The sequence below is a fragment of the Physella acuta genome, unplaced genomic scaffold (assembly GCF_028476545.2).
Source record: "Physella acuta isolate Inbredline_101_S28 unplaced genomic scaffold, ASM2847654v3 ptg000265l, whole genome shotgun sequence".
Lineage (NCBI taxonomy): Eukaryota > Metazoa > Mollusca > Gastropoda > Physidae > Physella > Physella acuta.
Window position 1 is genome coordinate 1,140,926 of NW_026731784.1, and position 20,819 is coordinate 1,161,744.

General features: G+C 38.1%; 1 protein-coding gene across 1 annotated transcript; it reads left to right on the forward strand.

Moving 5' to 3' along the window:
- Window positions 1-16,948: 16,948 nt before the first annotated feature.
- LOC131939161 (large ribosomal subunit protein eL28-like) lies at window positions 16,949-17,359 on the forward strand. Its single transcript, XM_059297360.1, has one exon. The coding sequence runs from the start codon at window positions 16,949-16,951 to the stop codon at window positions 17,357-17,359; it is 411 nt and encodes a 136-aa protein (XP_059153343.1).
- The last annotated feature ends 3,460 nt before the right edge of the window (window positions 17,360-20,819 follow it).

A 20,819-nucleotide genomic window follows, 5' to 3' on the forward strand; every position in this document is an offset into this window, starting at 1 on the left:
GATGTAACATAATCTGTGACACAATCAGATGTTGAGTTAATACAAAACAAATTAACAGCAAGTTGACCGACCTGATGGTGACGATGTAACAGATGTAACATCAACATTTACTAAATGAACCTCTACTAGACGGTTTACCTTCCAGTATATCACACGATCCTGAGAACGTCTATGTTAGACCCTTGCCAGACATATGCTGGGCCAGTTAGAGACACAAGATTAGAACACAATGGTTCATTATCTGATTTGTAAGGTAAGCCATGATGTGACTGAGTAATTGTGAGTGTCGCAATAGTTTAAGGAACAGTGTGTACGTTAACCATGCACTGCATACATCATTACTTTGAACCCGTTCACTAAATATTTAACAACAGTACCGCAAAGGTTTCTATCATAGTCCTAACATGGTTTAAATATTGGGGTGTCGGCGCCCCACGTATATGTGTGGTTGAGCGCCCAATGTTTTCTATCATAGCCCTAACATGGTTTAAATATTGGGGTGTCGGCGCCCCACGTACATGTGTGGTTGAGCGCCCAATGTTTTCTATCATAGCCCTAACATGGTTTAAATATTGGGGTGTCGGCGCCCCACGTACATGTGTGGTTGAGCGCCCAAAATTTTCTATCATAGCCCTAACATGGTTTAAATATTGGGGTGTCGGCGCCCCACGTACATGTGTGGTTGAGCGCCCAAAGTTTCCCAGTGCCTGTCTTAGCACACGGGGTCCAAATATTGGATGACCTGCACAGCGGGATCAGTCGCGATACAATAGGGTTCTCCTCCGGCGCCCCGGGCTCCCATATGAGCACTATGGCCCCTACATTCGTTTAAAAGGTGTGTTCTTCTTCACCATTGATGAGGGTGTTCAGAGTAATCTAAAGGTTTGTTTACTGCACATGTTGGTGCGTCTCCAGTATCTAATAATATCAAAGAAATAAAGTGTCGACACAATTATATAAAGGGAGATCTGAGAAACAAGGTCACACATTAAAAAAAATACATTATTGGTAAAAGTTTGATGACAACATTTTAAAAAGCTTCCTCAGTTTTTCTCACGTAGGACTAGTTCTAGACTTTAAAAGACCGTGTTTCTCACATGAACATTTCTATGTGGCCATCTCACGCGTTGTTAAAATGTAAGAATAATGTTTTTATTTTAAAAACGGTGAATATCGTGTATTATTGTTATTAAAGTATACTACGGAAAACGAAGTATAACTTAAGATGAGTGTTTTATTTTTAATAAACCGGGAGTGATCTCCTCTAAACTTTCTCGAATATTCTTATATAAAACAACAGGGGATGGGAACTCGGGATATAGTTATGATTTTTAATCCATTTTAAATACATACACTTTTTAAAATAAAATAGAATCTCATAGAAAAAAGTATTGCACACCAAGCGAACGCCAAATAAAAATGTTCATAATGGTGCGCAATAGTATTAGTACTTTATAAATTTAGATGCGTTTTTGAGAAATCGGAAATAGCGTAAATTAGTACTTCCCGTCAACGGAAATCACTCAAAACAGAAGGTAGTGAATTAGATCTTTTACTTACAAGTGAAATTTCAATTATCTATCTAAAATATTACTCAAGTTATAGGCTTTTGAAAAACTCAAAGTAGAAAAAGTACCACTTCCGGTTATCGGAAATCGCTCAAAAGTTGATACGAATCTACGATTTTGATAAAATAGTTATGTATGAAATTTCATCAACCTAGCTGTAACGGTACTCAAGTAATCGTGTTTACACACACACATACAGACACACACACACAAACAGACACACAGACATACGGACAAGATTGCAAAATTATGTTTTTCAGTATCAGTGAGGTGTAAAAGGTCGAGATTTGTATAAATCTCGATTTTTTTTTGCACGATTACAATACTTTCTCTATACTACGTGTATACAAGAAAGTAAAAAAGCGACACGAGACCATTAAGCGAGCTAATTATGTGTTGTTAAAATATTATACGGTTACGAATTTTAAAACACTAACATGTGTGCATATATTTTATCTTAGAGATGTGACAAATAATAGTCGATGAATGTTACATTCAACATTCTCCTAAAATATTATTTTTTTAGCAGGGAATATTTTCAAATATCAAATCTATTCTAGCCCTGCCTTGCATGTGAATCAAACCTTAATTTTGGAGCGGCCATTTTAAAACTTGGTTAAAAGTTTAACTTAAAACAATGCTTGCCTTTATAGAGGTGTGTAAGTCAATATAAGGCATATGTAATTAGAAAACTCATTATGATATTATACATACATTTCTGGTTATTTTACACTAAGCTAGTTTATAGAACATCTTGTAGTAAACCAATGTTATTGTGTTAGACTCATTCGAATGTTTATAGAATTCCCCCATCAGTAAATACATACTATTGTATTAGACTCATGCGCATGTTTATAAAATTAACATTACGATGTGAAAAATGAAAAAAAAAACCAACATTGTGTTGAACGACCTTGCTTTGTTATAATAAAACTTGTCGTTGTTACATGAAACGGATGATTTTAGATACTGATGTCCGATAATAAAATAGGTGTGTTGGGTTGTTAGTAGTATTATAATCTCGACTAATTTTATAGTTAGAAATTAGGGTTAGGCGTATGGTATGACTAGGGCGGTTGGTGTTAGGGTTAGGGACAGGGTTAGCATTGACATTAGCCAGCAATGTGTGTATTTAGTTAACTACCAGTAACCTAACACCCCTTTTTTAAAGAAGATTTTATTATCGAACACTGGTATAAATATTCCCCCATGAAACTATTTTCGCATCAACTACAACATATGTATTCGGCTTTCTATAACTCGGACGACACGCTAGGTGTAGGCCTATATTTAACTTCAGTCTGTCAGAATATATTAGTCTTATAACAACATTTAGGATTTGCTAATAATAGATGTAGACTGGCTGATCTTCACATTTCAACAACAGTAACGTATAATTATATAAGTAGATCAAGACCCGATAGCAATGTAATGTAAGATAATTTTTGTATAGAATTATATGTTTACTTCATTAAAAAAATAATAGCAAGCTGACCGACATGATGGTGACGATGTAACAGATGTAACATCAACATTTACTAATGAACCTCTACTAGATGGTTTACCTACCAGTATCTCACACGATCCTGACAACGTCTATGTGAGACCCTTGCTTAACTAGATATGATTATGTATCGGTTAATATTTTCTCTCAAATAGAAAAAAATGTGTTTTTTAACAATGGGGGGATGCAACATCGCAATGAATTGTCATGTTTTGTATTTTACAGAAAATTGTATGCATAGAGATCACTGTTTAATAATATATAATTATATACTTTTTAAAATTTTAAATAAGCTTGTTTCTTCACGAGTTTTACGGTTTTAAAGCTAAAAAATATGTTTCTTATATTCACCTTGTATTTTTCCTAAAACATTTTAATTATTTTTTTTTGACGAACTAGATGGTGATTATTATGCACGTTCGTTATTGTTGTCTCCCTTGTATAGTTTAAGTTAAGGAAATGGCAACTGATATGCAAGTTTAGATTTGTATTAAAAAGTGATATTGAAAACAAAAACAAGCCCCAAAATAACTCAACAATAGACTGCCAACAAGAAGAGCAGATAAATAACAAACAGCAAATAATTTTCTTTCCAGCCAAACAAGTGAATTAGGAATAGACGTTACTGCTTTTTTTTTAAAATTCTATTTTAAACACAGTTTGAATAAATCATGGGAGATTAAAAAAACCGTTTAAACGGATTAAAATGGATCAGCTAACTGTGATTGTGATAATTGTTTCACCAGATGATGGGCTACCTGTTACACGTTTTATTTGCTAATAATAGATGTACACTGGCTGATCTTCAGATTTCAGCAACAGTAAAGTATAATTATATAAGTAGATCAAGACCCGATAACAATGTAATGTAAGATAGTTTTTGTAAAGAATTATATGTTTACTTAATTTAAAAAAAAATCAGCAAGCTGTCCGACTTGATGGTGACGATGTAACAGATGTAACATCAACATTTACTAATGAACCTCTCCTAGATGGTTTACCTTCCAGTATTTTACACGATCCTGACAACGTCTATGTGAAACGCTTGCTTTACTAGAGCAGGGGTCGGCAACCTTTTGAAACGGAAGAGCAAAAAGTTACAATTCTGAAAATTTCCCTGGTTTTAAAGAGCCACTAACATTTTTTTTTGTATTTCATTTTTTTATTGAGATTATTAGTATTTCTTCAAGGAGCTGGAGAGCCGCATCTTGATATCAAAAGAGCCGCATGCGGCTCGCGAGCCGCAGGTGCCGACCCCTGTACTAGAGTACTAGATATGATTTTGTATCAGTCAATAATTTATCCCAAAAAACAATTGTTTTCTAACGTATCTTAATGTCCTGCCATTCATTACATGTCATGTTTTGCATCTCTCAGAAACATGTATGTACACATATCAATGTTTTAAAGTATATAACCATATACGTTTTTAAATTTCAAAAAAGCATGCTGCTTCACGATATTTACAGTTTTAAAGATTAATCGTAGGTTTTTTATACTTACCTTGTATTTTTCTTAAAACGTTTTAATTCTTCTTATGGCGAACAAGATAGTGATTATTTAAAAAAAAAAAATATCTGTGCATGAACAGGGGCGGAACTACAGTGCCGCCAGACCCCGCAATGCGGGGGGGGGGGGGCCCACGCCATTTAGGGGCCCATAGCCGACCATTAATACATTTTTTTATAGTTAAAAAAAAATAATTTTCTAGCATTTTTGACTTGATGGTTGTTTTGTAAAAAATTACCGTAGCTGCGGTTGGATTATCTTTATTCTATAGACACCACCCCACGCCCTTGTATATTCTTTTTCCCTTTGTTTTTAAACCACTGTGAAAGCCGAGTCTTTCTCCCACAATTAAACTTATCAAAGATAAGCAAATGTTCAAACCACTTCCATGACTTATTTCCCTTCTTTTAAAAATAGTCAAATAGGGGTAATCATAAGCTCCTTTTAATAGATTTGTACTAAACAAATTAAAAAGCATTTGTTTCTCTTAATTATTATTTTTGTAATAAAGTAATTACTAAAGAATGACATGGTATAAAAAGGAGATGTATTAAATCAATAATATTTTAAAAATTAATAATATAAATACAAAAAAACATTATCATAAACATAACACGAGACACTATTGCTTATACAAAGCTTTCATGTTTTATATAATTTTTGACCTACTAAATGTTGAAAGGGTCTTCTATCAAACATTAACTAAAATTGATTATCACAAAATACATTATTAAATATATATATATATATATATATATATATATATATATATATATATATATATATATATATATATGGGGGGCCTAAAAAAATTTTTTGCGGGGTGGCCCTTTTTTTCTAGTTCCGCCACTGTGCATGAAGCTGAAGAGCCGCATCTGGACACCAAAAGAGCCGCAAGCGGCTCGCTAGCCGCAGGTTGCCGACCCCTGGTCTAGCCATTTTCAAATACAATGAAACATACTTAGTTTTTTTTAACTAGGCTTTAATAAATTTTAGCAATTTCTTCTACAAGCGTCCCATAAGTGGGACGCTAACAGAATATGGGTTAACTTCCTAAGCCTTCGGTGCTGCAGCTGCTTGCGTGCCATGTTGAAATTTAGAAAAAAATGCTTGATTTTACATTGTAAATATAGTCTTACACTTATGTAGAAAACACAATATCATTATGTACAGAGAATGGGAACGTTTATAAATCGGAATTAATCGCTTGTCTTAGAAAAATCTATTCATTCAAGTCACTGTTTTCAAATTTTATAACGAGGAAAATGTTTAAAAAATTATATCGTAACTACTACTTTTTTTCTTCCATATATTGTTATTTAATTTTGTCTTTTCATTTTTACCAAGACATTTTTTTAAAGAAGTATCTGTTTTTAAATGTATTGGAATTGATAGCTCTATAATTTTATTTGCTTTGTCTCCCTTTATTTTTTTTTTATTTTTTAAATAAGATAAGGCACAATGTATTGGCAAATACGTATTTTAATTGTTTATAATAACCTATTGTTTCAGATAGTATCTTTGCTGAATGAAAACTCTAACCAATAGAGTATGAAAAATTTAATGCCATGGTAAAACTATAAATGATATTTATAACGTTAAAATTTCTTATTTAATTAATTATTTAGTTCAATTAATGTGAAACACCCAACGTTTAAGCGGTTTGTCGCATTCGGTCAAATGAAAAAACTACCTTCAGGCAAAAGGCATTCGGGGAAATAGAGAATTTGTCTGAAGTCAATTGAGAAGAAAATTAGCTCAGGTTAAGCAGCAACTTGTTTTCCCCTGCTTAAAATGGGGAAAAAAAATATTACAGAACAAAATTGAGAGACAACTTAAACAGAACATTGGTATGATCCAAAGTTGTATTGGTCAAATATATAGTTAATCATCACACTACACATACTTACAATACCAGTTAATGGTAAATACGTCATTTTATATTTATAAATAGCCGTGTTGGCTAGACCAGGGGTCGGCAACCTGCGGCTCGCAAGCCACATGCGGCTCTTTTGATGTCAAGATGCGGCTCTTCAGCTCCATGCACACTGTTAATAATTATTTTATTTTCGAAACTTATGTTCTGCAACATTCGGTGATGAATGATATAATAATAAATACTCCCTATTTCACTGTACTTTCTATTGAATTGTCTATCCAGATTCGAAACATTCAACTTCATGGTGGATATTACAAAGAAACTAAAAGAGCTAAATGTAAAACTGCAAGGAAAGGAAAACACAGCCTATGCCTTGCTGGTAGTTGAGTCCAGTGTGTTAAAGTTACAATAAAATAGTTATCGCATCTCGCTAACTTTTTTTTTCAATAATATAATCAACGTTTGAATTATTTGTTAGTTCTTTTTTTTATGTGACCTTCCCCGAGTCTATCCTGCCCGACAACGCCAATTGTAACGAGTTGAACCACTCATGCTACACAACATCGACTACAGTAGAAAGACTCGAAGATGCAGGTTCGCTATTGATCCTTTTATTACATGAATCAAGAAATGCTTCAATATAACACAATGAATCAACAGGAATGTTTCACAATAATAGTCTGAATCAACTGACCCCCTAACAGTCCTCACTAGGCTTCATATAACTGAATCCACATGTCTATTGTCCTTCTTAACACAATATAACCAACTTGATATGTCACACAGACTGACTGATCTAAAGCGAGCGATGAAGAGGGAAGAGAGCGAGTTCAGCCGTCCCCTCCTATTTATCCCTTGTATCCGTACTCGTCTTCGTACTTGTATTCCTCCGTAATCGATACTTGTACTCGATGTCTCCGACCACTAGTTGCGCAGTTCTAACGTACAGTCCGTGAAATAACATCTGCATCCTATCAATCAAAGTTGACAGGCTGTCTGAATCCCCTCGTACCGTTTCCCAAAATAGCACGCGTTGGCTTTGAGATTGTTATCAGTCCGATCCAATAAGCCACCTGCTATGTTGCATCAGACTGTAATACTGCGTCTCGGCTTATCGTTCGTTATCAGATTTGTAACTAGTAGCTAGGCCTACCCTAGTTACATCCACCCCTGCTTTTTTTTTGTGTGTTTTCAACCACAAACAACGCCTGGCAGGTGCACTCCTCCAAAGTCAATCGCACAATCGTAAAAAAATTTTATTGTTCCACTCACTGTCCACGACGTCCCATTCGTATACGATTGACAGTTATACCTATTTCACATATCAACTGTGTCTACATCGTCTTCCTGAGACACAAAACAGTTCTAGAATTCACATCCACCCCTTTCGTTTGGTGCCTTCACCAGTTCACTTTTATAGCTTTTTGAACAGTCTGTTCTCATACCAGCGCGACCATGAAAGACTTGATGGTTGCTGACAAAAAATTTCGTCTTCCTTCTGTTCCTCAAACTTCTCCGCGGACCACTTATCTGATGGTCTACTGTCTCTCTGCTTCTGGAGGGAACGGGATCCTCTTTGTTGCCGTTATCCTCCACTTGTGTATCGCGGTTGTTCTGTTGATGGTGATATGGTTCCGGGATGGGTATGTGAATTTCCGTTATAGTTTCCGGTTCCCTAATTGTCTTGGATTTCCTTGTGTGTAACTGCTCTTCTTGCCTATTCCAATATTTCTTTAATTGAGCAATATTCGCCCACCGATCCGGTTTGGCGTGATCGATGGGTCTTATCTTAAAGGGGCCACCTGCTCCTTTAGGCATCTCCACGACTTGCCATATCTCCTGTCCCCAGAGATCGTGGATTTTGTTTCTGCCTAACGGGTGGCTACGCAGTAATACCCTGTCATTCAGTTTGAGTGGCGGGTCCTTTGTCTGTACCGGCGGTTCCCTTCGCCGTGCTTCATGTTCTAGTCTTTCCTGTACTACCCTGTACATTTCTCTAATTCTTCTCATGTGTTCATTCACATATTCCAGTGCGGTGTATGAGCCAGTCATACTCTCCCTTTTTCCTAGGAACAAATCAAGAGGGAGTCGAGCCTCCCGTCCGAACAGCAACATGTATGGCGCAAAGCCGGTTGTGGCATGGGGTGTGCAGTTGTATAGATATACCAACTCTGGGAGAAAATCAGGCCAACGTTTTTTCTGTTCAGGTTCTAGCGTACGCAGCAAATCATGCATGCTGCGGTTGAACCGTTCACACTGTCCGTTTCCTTTCGGATTAAATGTGGTTGTTCTAGATTTGTTGATCCCGTAGTGGCTGCACAGTTGGTTAATTACTTCTGACTCGAAAGCCCTTCCTTGGTCAGAGTGTAATTGTCTTGGTATGCCATATTTGATGAACCAATGTTCTATTAAGACCTTAGCCACTGTTTTGGCAGTCTGATCTCGCGTGGGCACCGCCACCGTCCATTTGGTGAATACATCAGTCATTACCAACACATGTTCCGTCCCATCCGATGATTGCTCCAACGACGTAAAGTCCATAGCCACAATCTCTAGTGGTTTTGTCGCTAGTAGGAGTCCTGATGGCTGTCTCATTTTGACAACTGGCATTTTCGCATGCTGACACCTCCCACAAGCCTCACAATGGCGTTTGACCTCCATTTCCATATTGGGCCAGTAACACCTCCGTCGTAATATTTTGTGCGTCCTGTCCTGACCCTGGTGTCCTGCCCTGTCATGTGCCAACCTTAGCACTTCTTCTCGTAACTGTCCAGGCACCACCACCTGGTGTATTGTCCCATCAATTTGGTCTTGAATTCTCCGCATGAGAACACCATCCTCTATACTGAGACGATCCCACTGACTCAGTATCTTCTTTGTTTCTCGACCAAATTGTTCTCTTTCCCTTCTTCCTGGGAATTTTTGTTCCTGGACGTATTTCAATAGCGGTTGTAAGCCACTATCCGTTCTCTGGGCATCTCTTATCTTTTTTGTGATTAAGGCAATTAAAATCACTACTGTCCATATGTTCGGGCTCTGTGGATATGTGCTCCACCCCGGTCTGCCCGTTTTGCATCACTTGTACCCCATGAGGGATATCTGTTGACGCTCTGACCTCACATATTCCTGTCAGCGTTTCTTCCTCATCACCCGGTCTCTCGTAAGGATTCCTTGATAAGGCGTCCGCATTGCCATTGGACCGCCCCGGGCGATACTTTATCTCTAGGTCAAAGAGTGCCAATTCTGCTGCCCATCGCTGTTCGATGGATCCCAACTTTGCTGTCTTTAGGTGACTCAAGGGGTTATTGTCAGTGTATACCACACATTTAGCACCTAATAGATAGTCCCTGAATTTCTCAGTCACAGCCCATTTTAATGTCAAAAGTTCTAGTTTCATGGCGCTGTAATTTGTCATGTTCCTCTCTGATCCCTTCAGAGCTCGACTGGCATACGCAATAACCCTGAAACCTTGCTTTTGTTGTTGTGATAGCACAGCTCCCAGACCTTTAGAGCTGGCGTCAATTTCTAGCCGAAATGGTTTGTCAAAGTCTGCGTATCCCAATATCGGCGCCTCTGTCAAAGCCTTTTTCAAGAGCTTAAACGAGTTCAGGCATTCATCAGTCCATAATTCACCTATCAGTTGTGTTTTACCTTTCTTTTTCTCCTTACTGTGTTTCTTTGTCATTTTGTTTACCAAGTCATGCAATGGTGCGGCAATTTTTGCAAAACCAGGCACAAATTTTCTATAATAGGAGGCAAAACCCAAGAATGACCTGACCTCTACCGTAGTTGTTGGTTGTTTCCATTCTTTAACAGCTGCAATTTTATCTGGGTCAGTGGCGATGCCATCCGACGAAATCACGTAACCCAAAAAATGTACCGATTTCAAACCAAAGCAGCATTTGTCTGGGTTCAGCTTTACTCCTATCTCCCTAAGACGGAGAAACACTTGTTCTAATCTTTTTAGATGGTCCTCCCAAGTTTTTGAATAAACCAGTATATCATCCAAGTACACCAACATTATTTGAAATAGAAAGTCACTCATAGCACTCTGCATTACTCGCTGGAATGTAGCAGGTGCATTAGTTAGACCAAACGGCATACGGGTCCACTCGTACAGTCCCAGTGGAGAAATAAATGCAGTTTTATGTTGATCGTTGGGGTGCATGGCCACTTGGTGGTAGCCACTAGCCAAATCCAAGGTAGAAAAAAATCTTGCTCCCCCCAACGCATCAAGACATTCATCAATACGAGGCAAGGGGAATGCATCCCTTCTTGTGATATTGTTCAATTTCCGGTAATCACAACACAGTCTTATCTCCCCTGACTTCTTTTTTACCACTACTATCGGTGCCGCATACGGGCTCGTGCTGGTTGTAATAATTCCCTTTTTTAGTAGATCGTTCAGGTGTGCTTTCACCGCCGAGTAGTGACTCGGTGGTAATCTTCGATAAGGTTGCGCCACCGGCTTGTCTTGTAGTAAGGGTATCTGGTGTTTTATTACTTCCGTGTACCCCAAATCACCCTCATACGAGGCAAATATATCACTGTATTTATTCAGCAATTCATTTAGTTTTGGGTCCTCAGTTTCCGGGAATGTATATGATCGGCCATCCTCTTTCTTCACCTCGGCCGTCACATTGACCGACCTAATTGTTACTTCATTACTGCTGGTATTGCTCAGTTCGATGCACTGTGCCGACCTTAGTACCTCGACGTTCTGTGGTACTCCTACCAGAGTATTAGGCGGTATAAAAATTTCCTCATCCAAAACATTTGCCACTAATCCTTGAACTAGTCCATTTTCCGCTGATGTGTATGTCCGCAGTAACACGACGCCTGCCCTCAGTGCGGCGCCACATGGTTCTATCATCACATCACCATTCACGCTTCTATCACCAATTTGTAATGTGATTGCCTTGACCGTGTTTGCCGGGACTGCTGTCCTTCCTCTGGTCTTGGCAAACCTGGCCAACCTGGATCCCCGACCTGGTGTGGTCGATCCGACAATATTTGTAAGAAATTCTGGCAACTGGCCAAGAATATTCATGCCCAATAGGCAAGGTATATTTGACACATTTGTCTCTAGGTTGTGTTTCGTAACGAACACCCCAACCTGCTTCAACCTATGTCCTGCCACCACGACATCCGCCAGAAAATAACCACAGTATGGAATGGTTAGTCCATTAGCTGCCGTCAGGCGCATGCATGTGTCAGACCTCAACCTATGGTCTTTTCCTTTCATCCATTTGGTATAAAAATTTTCCGTGATTGTCGTCACCTGGGAGCCTGTATCCACAATTGCCTTCACCGCGATGTCCCCAATCGTAATCACCATTTCGGGACAGACTCCCATCAATTTGCTTCTAGGGCCATACCCTCGCCCCTCTGTAGCCTGGCCCTGCCTTACAGAGGACGACCGTTTCCCTGGCAGTACCGTGCCATATGTCCGGGTTGTGAACAAGACAAACAAATTGGTCGACCGTCGGCCGTCCATTGGAGTGATGGCTTGGCAGGACGCGGCCGTCCAACCCGTCCCTGTTTTGTCCCGTTCTTTTCCTGATTCTCAGCTGTTGACCTACTTTCTAACCTCTCCAAACGTTGGTCAACCTTATCTAGGTGGGCCAACAGTTGAGCCATCCTGGTCTCCATCGTGTCGGCCCCTGTGGGTGGGGATTGTCTCTGTTCAGGCACAGAGACTTTGTCCACCGAACAGTTCGATTGGTCCTCATCCTCGGACCTGCGGATCGCTGAGTTCCTGACCTGAAGGAAGGTCAACTGCGGGTCTTTGTGGACCTCCTCTTTCAACTCTCTTCTTAGGATCGGGGTTGCCAGCCCCTCAATGAAATGGTCCCTCAGTAGGCGCACATCAATGTCAGGTGTTTTGACCTTTACCGAATCAAAGGCCCTGTTCATCCGGTGTGAGTACTCCATCACACTCTCCGCCAATCTCTGCCTTAAGCCTACGAACCCTGCCAGCAGTTGCGATCCCGACCGTCTCTCCCCAAAGGTCTCCATAATCAGATCCAGCACCTTATCCGGATCTGATTGGATGGTTTTATCGTGGCATTTGACCTCTGCCCTAACCGTCTCTCCTATACTGCCCATCAGCAGTCTTAATCTTTCCTCTGGTGACATGCCTCTCGAGGCCCAGGCCGCTTTGACCTCCTCACTGAACCTGTTGGTTAAAGTTGGATCCCCGTCCCCGTAAAATTTGTTAATGTGGGACTCTCTGGGTAGGACCACTATATGGGTCTGCTTCTCGTCCAGAGTAGACATTTTATTCCGTAAGTAAAACAAAAGAGTTCTTTCTTACCGTGTGTGTATGAAAAAATTTTCCTCGTTCCTCAATTTTCACTGTTCCTGAATGTCCGAATTCACACACACACTAAACACAGTTATGCACAAGGTTGACTATGGGTGCCTAAAACGGCAAGTCTAGTTGAATTCATCCTGTTCGCAGCGCCAAATGTGACCTTCCCCGAGTCTATCCTGCCCGACAACGCCAATTGTAACGAGTTGAACCACTCATGCTACACAACATCGACTACAGTAGAAAGACTCGAAGATGCAGGTTCGCTATTGATCCTTTTATTACATGAATCAAGAAATGCTTCAATATAACACAATGAATCAACAGGAATGTTTCACAATAATAGTCTGAATCAACTGACCCCCTAACAGTCCTCACTAGGCTTCATATAACTGAATCCACATGTCTATTGTCCTTCTTAACACAATATAACCAACTTGATATGTCACACAGACTGACTGATCTAAAGCGAGCGATGAAGAGGGAAGAGAGCGAGTTCAGCCGTCCCCTCCTATTTATCCCTTGTATCCGTACTCGTCTTCGTACTTGTATTCCTCCGTAATCGATACTTGTACTCGATGTCTCCGACCACTAGTTGCGCAGTTCTAACGTACAGTCCGTGAAATAACATCTGCATCCTATCAATCAAAGTTGACAGGCTGTCTGAATCCCCTCGTACCGTTTCCCAAAATAGCACGCGTTGGCTTTGAGATTGTTATCAGTCCGATCCAATAAGCCACCTGCTATGTTGCATCAGACTGTAATACTGCGTCTCGGCTTATCGTTCGTTATCAGATTTGTAACTAGTAGCTAGGCCTACCCTAGTTACATTTATAATAATGGCGATTATACACGTTTGCGCCCCCTATAAACAGCGCCTTAGTCAAGGGCCTAGTTCGCCTTAATGTTAACGACTCCTGTTGAAGCTGTATTTTATTTATCGCTTCATAGTTTTTATCAACTACACAACCATGGATACAATGATTTGAATTCAATATAATGTTTATTCTTTGAATTTTGCTAAAGGGTGGTATGAGCCTATCAATATTATGGGCGAATACTCAGTCTACTATCCTACAAGCCCTGATACATTGACACCATCAAGTCGGTCACAATCAGTGTTTCTTCCAGACTTTTTTCTCCGGGGGGGCACTTGAAATTTTCGGGGGGGGCGGTAGACTTTCTTCGGGGGGGGCGGACACTGTTAAAAGTATATATTTTCTATATAAATTATATAAATTTCATTTCGTTCGGGGGGGCGGTAAAAATTTTTCGGGGGGGCTTCGCCCCCCCGAAGAGATGCCTGGAAGAAACTCTGGTCACAATACCTTCCAGAGATTGATTCAATTAATTCTTATGATATGTTATATGTGGGGAAACTTAGCTGTCAGTATCAATTTTAGGGGAGGAGGGAGGGGGTTCATGTACATGTTTGCAAAACATTTTAATATTATAACTAGTTATTTTACAACAAAAACACGTGTTTAATTTACATTCAAATTATAATCTAAACCATGTTTAAGCTAAATCATTCATGTTTTAGTGTATACACATCAGTTTTATTTTACGAACTAAACATGGTTATATTTTGTATGTAAAATTAAACCAGTGAAGTTCTAGGTTGTATGTCATTCAATTTTATTGTACGAACTAAACAGGATTATATTTATGTATGTGAAAGTAAACTAGTCATGTCCTAGGTTGTATGTAAATCAATTTTATTTTACGAACTAAAAGGTAGTATTATATATACTTAGACAGTATATATATATATGTTAAAATGTATGCCTCTTATAAAATAACACATAAAGATATCTTTGTTTTCTTCTTGCTTAAACATCTGAAATGGTACCAATTAACGTTTGCTGTGTTCATGTACATTTTTGTTACGATAAATGGGGATAAAATCATTACTTGTTAGGTCCAGACGGAGGTTAGTCTATTTTATTATGTTTTTTTTTCTATTTTCTTTGATTTAGAAGGCTACAAGTGTAGAACTAGGTAGAGTAAGACATAGGTCAAAGGTTGTTTTCATAGTAGAGATGATAAAATTATTGTTTTGGTGTGACACATATGGTAAGGTAAGAGTTTATTGTCTTTACATTAACGAATAGAACTTTGATAAAAAAAACTACTAGGCAATGACACAACATACATATGTATGCAAGTATTACATTATAGTGCTGGAATAATAGAACTAAAAGAAAATGAGAGAACAAAACAAGATCGGGATATTATGGTTTTATGGTGTTCAATATATGTTATTGCGTTAACTTTATCAAATGCATGTACATGGGTCACCATTTTATTTTGTGTACTTGTAAAATGATACTTAGTACGTCATCACGAACCAATGGTCCGAATTTGTGGCATTAATTCCAGGTGGAATCATACAGCTTGGAATTTATGTTCTTAAAAGCAACGAGTGCCAACTCAAACCAAACTTTTGTATATCTAAAACTAAATGGTGTAGCAACTATTGAATAACACTATCCTACCAGCCCTGATATAAAACTATCCTACCAGCCCTGATATAAAACTATCCTACCAACCCTGATATAAAACTATCCTACCTGCCCTGATATAAACCTACCCTACCAGCCCTGATATAAAACTATCCTACCAGCCCTGATATATAACTATCCTACCAGCCCTGATATAAAACTATCCTACCTGCCCTGATATATTGACACCATACAGTCGGTGACAATACCTTACAGAGATGAAGTCCATCAATATGTATACTGCTATATCAGATATCATATGTGGGGAAACTCAGATAGGCTCTCTATATCAAGTTTAGCGGGGGGGGGTGGTATGTAAGTGTTGTATCTCGTTAGACATTTGGATGATCATTTTCCATATGTTGCCCCTGCTCGCTCTTTCATTTTGGAAATATACTAGACTTTTAATTAACAAGTCGGTGCGTTTTTAAGTGGTATGTAGATTTAAGCTACTTTTTTATACGGACAGTGTGCAGTTGTTGATTAACTTGAAAAATTAAACTTTTTTTTTAATTAAATACTATTTTTTTTTAAATTTATAAAATTATAAAATTTTAGTGAATCATAGGGGTCGGCGTGGTCGAGTCGGTTAAGCTCATGGTTGCTAAACGGTAAAGTCCCTCGTTAGCTGGGGACAGCCACTCTTCTAGGAGAGACAACTCCAAAATTAATCAACTGCTGTCTGTAGTTTGTTCTTGGTTGGACAAAGGCTATGGAAGCAAATCCAAAAAGAAAAGCAGGCTGAAATCGGAGTCAATGGCCTCAATGGCGCATAACCAGTTGACACGTATCATTAATTGTAATGGAGGCGTGGTCGAGTCGGCAACAGCTTATGGTTGATAAATTCGAAAAAGTACCGAGTTCAAACCCTCTGGCAGATAAGGCTCGATCCCCTCCAACACTAAACATTGAGAACGAAGAAGAAGTGAATTATAGTAAACTATATGAAGGCCTATATGTCTTTTTATTTACTAAGATATTAAAATCAAGATGAATACTCTGTAGCCTTTGAATTATTTGTAATACAATAGATTTTGCGTTTGTAAAAAAAAATAATTTTAATATTTTAAACATATGTGTATGTAGTAAAATTAATCAAACTAAAAACGCAAATAAAAACATTGAGATACATTTTTAAATTGTTTTAAAAAAACGAACAATCCTGAATAAGCAATATTCATAGACATTTTAAAGTTTGTTGAATTCTATTTTGACTTCTTGGTTAACAGCTATTTATTACATGAAACTTTATATTATGCTGCTGTTATTTATGTCGAAAAAAAAATTAAAATGTTTTATTAGCGTTAGCTGAAAGTTGTTTCCCATTTTGTAATTTTTATTAGTCAAGGGATGTTACTTACAAAGCCGTCCAGAAAACATAAACGATAACAACATTGCACAAACAAAATATGGTCTCAATTATTGTTTATTAATCATGATAATAAAAAGTTATTTTGATGGGTTTGAGATTGCAAGCATTTATATTTGTAGGTTTTGAAACTAATACAAGAACTTAGACGGAAAGTAAAAACGATAACTGTCTTTAAAGCCATCTGTGTAAACATGAGACCCCTTCTGCTTTATTTGTATCTCTATTGTATCCTTCGTTTTGGTTTTGAAATATTTGTTTAATTTTATATATAATGTGTCCAGCAAGAAAGGAAAATAAAAATGGCCACTGCTGATGTTGGTTGGTTGATCTCTAGGAACAACTCTTCTACTTTGTTGAATAGGAGTAGACAGAATACGTCTCTTGAACCAAACAACTGCAACTCTTTCCGTTACAATGGTCTCATTCATCGCGAGACAGTTGGGGTTGAACCCACAAAAGATGACAAAGGTGTTGTGTTGGTTACTCGCAGAACTAAAGACCAGAACAAGCCCAGCAAAAGTCTTACTAGAGTTGAGCTAAAAAAGGGCCCAAGACGTACACTCGCATCCATTCGTGCCATCTTGCGAGCCAACAACTATAGAAATGATTTGATTAACCCAGCTGTTAGAAGAACCTGTGCTATTCTGAAAAGTCAGAAGCCTGTTGTAATTAAAAGCAAAAAAAAAAAGAGTAACTCTATGTGCCATTAAATATCCAAACACTAAAAAAAAGTTTCTTTTTTTTTAGTTTAGTACACAATCAGTACTACATTAACATATAATGAATTCCACTGTAAGGTATAACTTCATCAACACATCGAACTGTTTTCGTTTGCAAAATAACACAATCAACAGCATGAAGTTTTCGTTCTTTAAGCCGCATAGATCCCCCATTGAGCCAAACATGACCCGCTTACTATGATATACTCACTGCACGTATTCTAGCTTAGTCGTTCTTACACTAGTTACTTGTGTAGATTGATCTAAAAAATTGCTTTCATTTATTATCAATTCAGTAAAATTATATCAATACATATAATATTTAACATTGTTTAGATATTAATTCATTATCAGCTTAAATCAACAATGCATAGCTAAATAATCAAACCAAATTCTCAAACAAGTATGTCCAGTATATCACACGATCCTGACAACGTCTATGTTAGACCTTTGCCAGGCATATGTTGGGTCTGTTAGAGATATGGGAAAGACACCATGAGACACACGTAAGACACCATGAAATACAAGTAAGACACCATGACACAAGTAAGACACCATGAGACACAAGTAAGACATATGATTAATACCTACCAGACACATGTAAGTTGATTTTCGGTGGAGTTGGTTAATGGCGCTGAAATAAGTTTGGGATTAAAGTAAAATTATTTTACAACTATTTATAAAAAAAAAAAAATGCCATATATCATAATCAGCCGTCACACAATACAACAATAAAGGTTATACATACTCGAATAGATGACTATCATTTTCTTCTTCAAGTTTTTATTTAAAACTTAAAAAATTAACGCCGTCACTACTTATGATCTATCTGTTCTGTTACTGTTATTGTAAAGGTTGGATGTGTTTCTTGTATCTCAGCTCACACCCTTAGTGGTCTAAGTGTTGGATGTGTTTCTTGTATCTCAGCTCACACCCTTAGTGGTCTAAGTGTTGGATGTGTTTCTTGTATCTCAGCTCACACCCTGAGTGGTCTAAGTGTTGGATGTGTTTCTTGTATCTCAGCTCACACCCTGAGTGGTCTAAGTGTTGGATGTGTTTCTTGTGTCTCAGCTCACACCCTGAGTGGTCTAAGTGTTGGATGTGTTTCTTGTATCTCAGCTCACATCCTGAGTGGTCTAAGTGTTGGATGTGTTTCTTGTATCTCAGCTCACACCCTGAGTGGTTTAAGTGTTGGATGTGTTTCTTGTATCTCAGCTCACACCCTGAGTGGTCTAAGTGTTGGATGTGTTTCTTGTATCTCAGCTCACACCCTGAGTGGTCTAAGTGTTGGATGTGTTTCTTGTATCTCAGCTCACACCCTGAGTGGTCTGTGTTGGATGTGTTTTTTGTATCTCAGCTCACACCCTGAGTGGTCTAAGGGTTAGATGTGTTTCTTGTACCTCAGCTCACACCCTTAGTGGTCTAGGTGTTGGATGTGTTTATTGTATCTCAGCTTACACCCTGAGTGGTCTAAGGGTTGGATGTGTTTCTTGTACCTCAGCTCACACCCTGAGTGGTCTAAGTGTTGGATGTGTTTCTTGTATCTCAGCTCACACCCTGAGTGGTCTAAGTGTTGTATGTGTTTCTTGTATCTCAGCTCACACCCTGAGTGGTCTAAGTGTTGGATGTGTTTCTTGTATCTCAGCTCACACCCTGAGTGGTCTAAGTGTTGGATGTGTTTCTTGTATCTCAGCTCACACCCTGAGTGGTCTAAGTGTTGGATGTGTTTCTTGTATCTCAGCTCACACCCTGAGTGGTCTAAGTGTTGGATGTGTTTCTTGTATCTCAGCTCACACCCTGAGCGGTCTAAGTGTTGGATGTGTTTCTTGTATCTCAGCTCACACCCTGAGTGGTCTAAGTGGTGGATGTGTTTCTTGTATCTCAGCTCACACCCTGAGTGGTCTAAGTGTTGGATGTGTTTCTTGTATCTCAGCTCACACCCTAAGTGGTCTAAGTGTTGGCTAGTGCGCATGTCATGGTAGAATGTTTGCAAGTAAAACTAGAGACCTAGAGATTGTGTACGTCTCTTATTAAACAAGATTTCCGTTCATAATGTTACATCAGTGTAATCTCATCACGACTGTGCTGACATCAGATGGTATATGAGTGGTAGGTGTGGGGTGATGGGTGGATGGGTGATAGATACATGAGTGGTAGGTGTGGGGTGTTGGGTGGATGGGCGATAGATACATGAGTGGTAGGTGTGGGGTGATGGGTGGATGGGTGATAGATACATGAGTGGTAGGTGTGGGGTGATGGGTGGATGGGTGATAGATACATAAGTGGTGAATGATGGATGGATACAATAATGGCCCTCACACAGACAAACTTGATAAAACTAACACTGTTGACAGAAATCAATTAAGACACAAGCAAGACACATGTAAAACACGTTTAAGACACATTTAAGACACATTGAAGACGCGCTTCTACATTTCGAGTGTAAGATATATTAAACACATACATGATTTAAACGTGTGTGTTAAAAAAAAAAACAGTTGTATTAATGAAATAACTATCAACTTCGTAAGAGATTGTATCGGGAAAATGGCAAGCTGCTATAGCTTTTCACGCGTCTAGCTAAATACTGGTAGGATTTCAATTTAATTATGAAAAAAACAGTAGCAATGACGTGGCTTACTAATGTGATAAATATTATACTGTGTTACATTCATTGAAAATATCCCAGTATATATTAAGTAATTACGCAATTAGGCTAGAATGAATGGTTCCAATATACTACCGTCTTATTAAAAAACGTTTCAAGGGCGATAACCATAAATATAACTTCTAAAGCGCTTGATATCATTGAATATTCTTTTATATACTAAAAAGGCTAATAGTTTCAAACATTCAATTATAAAGATACTAAATTAATACAACGAACCAGTTTTATCTTTATTCTTATATGTGTCTTTAAAAAATGTGTAACTAAATTAATTACAAAAACAGTGGCCTAGCATTATACACATATCAAAGACTATCGATTGGGAAACATTTATTGACATTATTGTTTTGCTGCTAATTAGGTATTCCTATATAGGCTACTTTTCTTCTCTGTGTCAAATATAATTTTTAGATTCATTTAGTGGAAGCATGTTTTAGTGCAGGGGTCGGCAACCTGCGGCTCGCGAGCCGCATGCGGCTCTTTTGATGTTGAGATGCGGCTCTTCAGCTCCATGCACAAATATTTATAATTGTTTTTTATTTTCGAAAATTATATATATATATATATATATATATATATATATATATATATATATATATATATATATATATATATATATATATATATATATATATATTCCTAATAAAATCTCATAATATTGAAATAAAAAATGTGTGTTGCTCTTTAAAACTGGGACATTTTGTAAATTGCAGCTTTTGGCTCTTCCGTCTCAAAAGGTTGCCCACCCCTGTTTTAGTGCGATTGAAAGAATTTTTTTGGACG